We start from the raw sequence: 7,823 nt of genomic DNA, 5'->3' as shown, positions 1-7,823 counted from the left end.
CAGGGAGAGAGAGGACAGCGGATTTCAAGAGAGGCAAAAGAGAATAAAGAAACAAGGAAAATGGAGAAGAAATACAGGAAACAGGGAGAGGAAAGATAAAAAAGAAAGGGGAGAGGAGTTAGGGAAAGAGGGGGAGGGTAAGGGAGAGGAGATGCTGAGGGTGCTGGAATACGATTAATAAAATCTTAGGAACTAAAGGGAGGAAAAAGGCTCATACGTATGCAAAGGGAGGACCTCACCCTCCTCCGAATATTACCTCACCACAGCCCAAGCCTCTAATTGGGTAAAGCTCGGAATACCAACAGCCCGGGGACAGTACTCAAGCCGCCTCCCTTCGCCCCGTCTCTTCTTCACCACCTTCCCGTCTTCATTCTAAGCCTTTTCCTGGTACTGAAGTTTTTTGGGGGGCTAGTTTTATTATTATTATTATTATTATTATTATTATTATTATTATTATTATTATTATTGTCTTTTCGTTTTCTTCATTTTTCGTTTTGCTGCTACTGATGTTCTTTTTTTACATCTCTTCTCGTCCCTCCCCTCCCCCCTCACCTTCCTTTTTTTTTTTTCATTTTAAGCCTTTCCTGGTGCTTAGGTTTTTTTTTTTCTTATTTTTCTCTTTTCGTCCTCTTCATTTTAATCTTTTTGCTGGTAATGATTTTTTTTATATTATTATTATTATTATTATTATTATTTTCTTTTCGTTTTCTTCATTCTAATCCGTTTGCTTTTACTGATTTTTTTTCTTTAATTCTCTTCCTTCTTCGTATCTTCTCATCTTCTTTATATTTTTTCTGCTACTATTTATTTTTCATTCTCCTCCTTTGTCTCTTTTTCGTTTTTCTCTTCCTCCTAACCTTCTTGCTACTATTTAAGTTCCTTTCGCTCTCCTCCTCCTTCTCTTCCACCTCTTTTCGCGTTTCTTTTCCTTCTTTTGTACTTTTTTTTTTTCTACTGTTGAAAATCCTTTACGTTCTCCTCCTCTTCCTCCTCTTGTTCCTTCCTTCTGTGCGGCGTCATTATGAAGTAGTCAATGATGAGCCTTTAAATTGACCCATCTATTAATCAATAAATCAATCAATTAATCCTCATCCTCTATCTCCTCCCCTTCCTCTGATTTCTCCTCGTTACTCAACCAGCTTCGCACTCACACACAACCACTCCGTCACCTTCATCATTTCCTCCACCATTGTCACTGCAGCTCTCATAACTCTCCCGAACTCTCCCTTCTTATTTTCCTTCCTTTCTGTGTACTTTTCCCTACATTCCATCGTCACCACTACACCTTAGTACATTTGGTTATCACCCCTTCCCCTCTCCTCCTAGCACACACACACACACACACACACACACACACACACACGTATTTATATGCATAATGCTCCTAATACTATAACTTCTTTCTTCTTATAAGCTTTGTATATTATAGCATAGTATAAACACACTAATATTAGCATACAGAACTGTTACATACACGAGCCTCCATGTATACACACACACACACACACACACACACACACACACACACACACACACACACACACACACACACACACACACACACACACACACACACACACACAGGCCTGGTTGTCGCCCGCTGTTCCCGGCATGAGTAACAGTTGTTTCTGCCCCGTCCAGTCCAGACCAGCGGGCATGAAGACGCACCCGAGATATGGTAATGAGCATGCAAATGGGGCTGAAGTATTGGAGCGGCAGCGGGAGGTGGGGATGGAGGGAGAAAGGGGCGCTGGGAGGAAAGGAGGAAAGGAGCAGCGGGGGACAGGGGAGGAGCAGAGGGGAAGGGGGGCGCATTAATCTCCGGCGACGTTTCCCTTTTCATTGAAGAGGAGCACTTGACCTCAGCTTTGTGTTGCCGCGGTCTGGGGGGAGCGTCAGGTTTATCAGTCTCAGCCGCCTCTTCCAGACTCATTGTGCGGCTGTGGGGGGCAAGCGGTGCCAAGCGGCGCCATCTAGCGAGCGGCGGCGAACACAAGCTGGTGACATTTCGACCTCCAATCCCTGCCGGCACACCCACTCCGTATTTTCCTACTTAGCGCCAATGGGGGACATTTAAACTGGGACTCGGCACACTGTCGGCGTGCTGATCCTCGCGTGCCGTCGCCCGTCCCGGCAGCCTCTTCCCGCCAACACCTACTCGTTTTCCAGGTTTCAGAGTTGTTCGCCCCGTGACCTGCCTACTTATCGACGCACGCTTTCTTTACTGCCCTCACTCGGGACCTGGCCTGGCTGCCGTGTAATCCGCTGTCTTCTCCCAACAGACTCGGGCGTGGAGGGCGGGTCGTGCCGCAAACGTGGGAGTTGTGGGCCGGCCTGGTGCTCGCGGGAGACATGGCAAGCTGCTGTGCAGTTAGTCCTGCTGTGTCTCGCCTCCTGCTCCTGGACACTGCTGCTTATTTCCCTCACCCTCACCTCCCCTATTTCTGCCCACAGGTAATTTTGTCCATATCCGTCTGTATCCAAGACGCTCCTGCCGCGAGGGCACTGTCTCGATGTTGACCTGTTCCGTCTCTGTAGGCACGTGGTGGAGGCGGTGGTTGATCCCGGACCTCCGTGGAAGGGCGGCAGTGCCGAGGCCTGCGAGGAGTGCTTGACCCGACATGGACCTCCAGGGACTTACTGGCGGGTGTTCCAAGGACCGCTACAGCAGGTGGTGGCTGCTCTGAACCGCCTGGACCAGCCCCTGGCTCCCCCTGCTCTGCGCGCTCATTTGCTGGGTACCAGGACGCTGCTGCAGCACCTGGCCTCCGTCCTGCACCTGCCACTCTTCGACCACGCTGAGGATGACACTGAGACAAAAAGGAGCGAGGCAGCGGTGTGGGCAGCGCCGGGGGAGCCCCACGGAAAGCTGGCGTGCCAGGAGAGGTTTCTAGGTTCCAAGGTGGGTTACCCACGTTACGTGCAGGGCTTCACGCGTGTGGCCTGCACTGCCCTGCCCCTGAAGCAGGTAGTGACAGCGGTGCTGTGGGACGTGGACCCTAAGTACCTCAAGAATCTTCTGTCGAACTTTGAACGCATATACCCCGAGCTGCCGTTGTTGCTGCTGAGTGACGCAGACGCGCATGGCGGGGACAACCTGGTGGTCGAGCCGCCCACGCCCTCCGTGCCGCAAGCTCTCGCCAAAGCCCTCGCCCGTGTAAAGACGCCTTATGTGCTGCTTGCTTCCAATTTAACTCAACTTAGTCATCACTCGCGGTTGGAGAGGCTGGTGTGGGTGGCGGAGTGGGCGGGCGTGTGGGCGGTGGGTGGTTCCGTCAGAGGGGCAGACGGACGTTGGAGGGCGGGGTGCCTGCAGGTGAGAGAGGACCATGGCCAGCTCGTGTACGCCCGTGGGTACGACGCCTCAATGCACGAGTGCCAGCTGTGTCAGGCCATAGACGGCCCTGTCGTCATGCGCACGGCAGCGCTGGCGTCCCTCAACTGGCCTGAAAACGCCACCGCCAGACAACTTCTCTTCCCGGAGTTGTTCCTGGAGATCCATGCCAAGGCCGCCCCTCACCAGCACGGCGCCGCGGTGTGTCCTGACGCCATGTTCCTGCAGGCCGCCCTGGAGGCACCCTGGCAGGTGGCTGCTGATACTCGCCTACAGGGACGCGAGCTACAGCGGGTGGCGGCGCTGTGGAGACCCTTGGCTCGGCAGCGGCACCTGGTCCGCCTTCACCTGCCCTCGGGAGTCATCATTAATTACCCGTGTGATTTCCGCCCCGCCGTCCACGACCAAACTTCAGGCTTGCCATGGACTCTCACAGACGCCGCTTCGCTGCCACCCTGGACATGCGAACGCCAAGAGATCACGGCGATACTATCCCAACTCCTGCAGACGTGTGACATCCTCCACATCAAGTGTTTCTTACCTCAGGCATCCCTGCCAGGTGAGTGTGCCGTACTTGGCCACCGTGAGGCAGTGAGGGAGGAAGGGAGGGAGGAAGTGGCACCCTGCACAAGCTACGGTGCAACACTAATCATGCCGGAAAACTAGATATCACTCACAGTTTTTAAAGTACACAAGGAAAAGCTACAGTCCTGAATTATTAATAAGATAATGACGAATAAGCCTTATTGACCTCATATCACACTGATTAAGTCTACCACTTTAATTTCCAGGAGCTGACGGCGATTCTAGCCTGCCAGGGAGTGAAGAGGGAGAGGACGGAGAGCTGCAGGTGAGGGCGGCGGTGGCCTTCCTGCCCCCACGCCTGTCCCTCCTCGCTAACTTCTCACATTACACAACCTCCCACGGTAAGCCTAAGACAGCTGACTGCAGCACAAACTTCAACTGTTACACAGGACATTAAATTGCCAACACACACACACACACACACACACACACACACACACACACACACACACACACACACACACACACACACACACACACACACACACACACACACACACACACACACACACACACACACACACACACACACTGTCACTCACAACCCTCTCCTTCCGTAGAGGGCGAGTCACTGAAAGTGACAGGGCGATGGTGGCGCGTCATCCTAACGCCCACGCCCGTGCCCTACTCTCTCCGTTGGATCAGGTGAGGCCAACACAAATAGCAATGTAGTTAAGCAATGCTCTGGCACACTCTACATTCCCACCACCTCTCGCTGCCTTTGTTTCTCAGTACATTACTCGAGAAAGGATGAAGATGAATGATTGTTTTACTTTGAAAGTTATTTATTAATTGAATACTGAATTAATGCTGTGGTTAATGAATATCCATCTATCTACCTCTCTTTCTACCGGTCAGTGTATGTATCCATCAGTCTATCTATTTATTTATCTGAGTATTTATTACCACTCACTCCATCTATCTATCTGTCCCATCTATCTATCTGTCTGTCTGTCTGTCTGTTTGTCTGTCTGTGTCTACCTATCTATCTATCTATCTATCTATCGATCTATAACATCTATCTATTTATCCATACATCTGTCTATCTGATGAAGCCTTGTGGCCTGTCTCAGGAGGGAGGTAGTGGACGGGGTGTGGGCGTGGATAATCCAGCCGGACATAGAGAAGCGTCACGAGGGAACGGGCGGCCCTCTACCCAACCTCCGCGCCGCAGACACAACGTGGGAGGAGGATGTGCAGGTGCTGATGAGGCCGAGGTGTGCCGCGGGGTCGCACCTCCCAGCCTGTCATCACCTCACCGTAACAAAAGACTCAGGAAGGTCACACAGCATCAGAGGCCCGTCACAGCCCGTCACAGTCAGCCTCATACTCACACTCGCTCGCCCACATCAGCCGTCTGCCCTCTTGAGTCTAAGGTTTCTTTTAGGTTAAGGTGTCTCATAAATACATACATACATACATACATAATCCTGAACCGCCAAAGTCATAATAATTAAGGTGTCATAAGTACTCTCTCTCACTCTCTCTCTCTCTCTCTCTCTCTCTCTCTCTCTCTCTCTCTCTCTCTCTCTCACTCTCTCTCTCTCTCTCTCTCTCTCTCTCTGCCCACGAGACAGAAAAGCTTGCATTTTCTACACATCTCGTTCGAATCCCCAGTCATGTTCCCATATATTTCACTGAGAATCCTTCATTTCTCTTGGTAATTTCACTAAGTATTCTTCCTCCTTCTGCCTACGAGACGTGGTCCTTGCCTTCTCCACACATCTTCCCTTTCGAATCACTAAAGCCATGTTAAGGGTGTCACTGAAAGTTTCTATTTATTTCACTAAGAATCCTCTGTCTCTGCCTACGAGACGGGGAAAGTTTGCATATCTCCACCTGGCGCCATATATCCTAAGTACTGTGGCGCCAGAGGTTTCAATAGGAGATAAGGGATGCTGTAAGAAGCCATCAGCGGTATGTGTTGGCAGTCCCTGTATAAAATGTATGCATTCCTATATCCACTTATCATCTGTATACATAAATTTTATCTTCTAAATCTGCATATTGACTCGAAACTTAAAACATGATTACTGAGTATATTCCATTCATCTACCGCTCTCTGAGAACTAATTTCTTACCATTACTCTTCCAAATCTTAAAAACATTAGCCTTTTCAAGAGTATCATTTGCCTTCTCATAATTTCCTATCTTCACTACATTCACTTCTTTCTCCTACCTCATAACCTCAGCATGTCAGTCAGTCCAAAGATTAAGAAACACCAGCCTTTTCAAAAACGTCATTCCTTATCTTCGTTCATTAGCTCCTCATTTCACACGACTCACTGTCTCTCCTACCTCATCAACTCAGCATGTCAGTCAGTTCACCTCTGTCAGTCAATCTCTATCAGTCAAACCAATCCTCGTCCCAAAGATAGAGAACATCAGTCTTTAAAAAAAAATCACTTCTCTTCTTCGTATATCAGTTGCTCACTTCACTCAGTTCATTTCATCACTTCAGCATGTCCGGTCAGCCAGTCAATCAGTCAGTCAGTCAGTCGCCCCTGTTAGTTCCTCTCCATCCATACAAGTCTAGCTATAAGATTGTTCATATCATCCATACAAACAGTTAAGCCTTATCCGGCGGCTTGTTCTCTCTCTCTCTCTCTCTCTCTCTCTCTCTCTCTCTCTCTCTCCTCTCTCTCTCTCTCACTCTCTCTCTCTCTCACTCTCTCTCTCTCTCTCTCTCTCTCTCTCTCTCTCTCTCAATCGGTAGCCAGGGCAATTAGGGTTAATATAAGGAACAAACAAAAATCCTCTTTTTAGCCCTTCACACACACACACACACACACACACACACACACACACACACACACACACACACACACACACACACACACACACACACACACACACACACACACATCCACATCAATCCACAATAAACGTACATAAAAATCCCTGCCCTGTGTGTGTGTGTGTGTGTGTGTGTGTGTGTGTGTGTGTGTGTGTGTGTGTGTGTGTGTGTGTGTGTGTGTGTGTGTGTGTGTGTGTGTGTGTGTGGAGGGCAAGGAGAGGATGCGTTAAGCTTACTCTATACAAGTGGGGCGGGATGAAGCAGCCCCCCATTCACTTCTCTATGCAACGTAGCGATTAGAGAGTCCCGCGTGCGTAGCGGCGGGCGGGGAGATCAGCAGGTGTTAGGTGAATAAAATAATAACATAATCAGGGAGCCACTACTCAGAACACAGGGCATATGCAGTGTACTGTGGAGTGAGTGTAGGGCGGTAGTGTATAATGTAGTGTAGTATGGAGTGACTGTACCTCTGTGTGTGTGTGTGTGTGTGTGTGTGTGTGTGTGTGTGTGTGTGTGTGTGTGTGTGTGTGTGTGTGTGTGTGTGTGTGTGTGTGTGTGTGTGTGTGTGTGTGTGTGTGTGTGTGTGTGTTTTGTGCGTGTTCTTAATCAATTGTTCTAACCTAATTGTATTTTTACAGGATTTAGTCAAGCTCGTAATGTCACATCTTTTGAAGTTAATTTGTCATATTTATTTTTGAAGCTATGAATGGTCCTTGCACACACCATTTCGTCAGTCAATGAGGTGTGTGTGTGTGTGTGTGTGTGTGTGTGTGTGTGTGTGTGTGTGTGTGTGGGTGTGTGTGTGTGTGTGTGTGTGTGTGTGTGTGTGTGTGTGTGTGTGTGTGTGTGTGTGTGTGTGTGTGTGTGTGTGTGTGTGTGTGTGTGTGTGTGTGTGTGTGTGTGTGTGTGTGTGTGTGTGTGTGTGTGTGTGTGTGTGTGTGTGTGTGTGTGTGTGTGTGCTTTAGACAAAACTTTATTAACACGAGTATGTACTATTATGGAAATGGTTAGTAAGTTATCTAAATATAGCTGCAAAGCCACCTCGTGTTTGAGTTGTTCTTTCTCGCCACCTGGGCGGAAGCAGAGGAAAGACTGCGAAAGCACAGG

At 49.2% G+C, this 7,823-nt stretch overlaps 1 protein-coding gene and 1 long non-coding RNA gene across 4 annotated transcripts in view; both read left to right on the top strand.

The window, feature by feature from the left end:
* The window catches only part of LOC135101759 (uncharacterized), a 39,932-nt gene extending 34,456 nt beyond the window's left edge, over nucleotides 1–5,476 (top strand). For 2 of the 3 annotated variants that reach the window (XM_064006049.1, XM_064006051.1), the window contains exons 3-7: nucleotides 2,283–2,454; nucleotides 2,539–3,893; nucleotides 4,126–4,260; nucleotides 4,480–4,564; nucleotides 4,975–5,476. In XM_064006049.1, the coding sequence (XP_063862119.1) occupies nucleotides 2,283–2,454; nucleotides 2,539–3,893; nucleotides 4,126–4,260; nucleotides 4,480–4,564; nucleotides 4,975–5,311 (2,084 nt within the window). In that variant the 3' untranslated portion in view covers nucleotides 5,312–5,476. The remainder of the gene's footprint in view (nucleotides 1–2,282; nucleotides 2,455–2,538; nucleotides 3,894–4,125; nucleotides 4,261–4,479; nucleotides 4,565–4,974) is intronic. The other variant, XM_064006052.1, reaches the window with a different exon arrangement.
* Nucleotides 5,477–6,561: 1,085 nt separating this feature from the next.
* Nucleotides 6,562–7,622, top strand: LOC135101762 (uncharacterized). The gene is made up of 2 exons (XR_010269378.1): nucleotides 6,562–6,871; nucleotides 7,459–7,622. It is a non-coding gene; the product is annotated as an uncharacterized LOC135101762 (long non-coding RNA).
* The last annotated feature ends 201 nt before the right edge of the window (nucleotides 7,623–7,823 follow it).

The sequence above is a fragment of the Scylla paramamosain genome, chromosome 7 (assembly GCF_035594125.1).
Source record: "Scylla paramamosain isolate STU-SP2022 chromosome 7, ASM3559412v1, whole genome shotgun sequence".
NCBI classification, from domain to species: Eukaryota; Metazoa; Arthropoda; class Malacostraca; order Decapoda; family Portunidae; genus Scylla; species Scylla paramamosain.
Note: the sequence above shows the minus strand (reverse complement) of the source record. Positions and strands in the feature narration are given on the sequence as shown.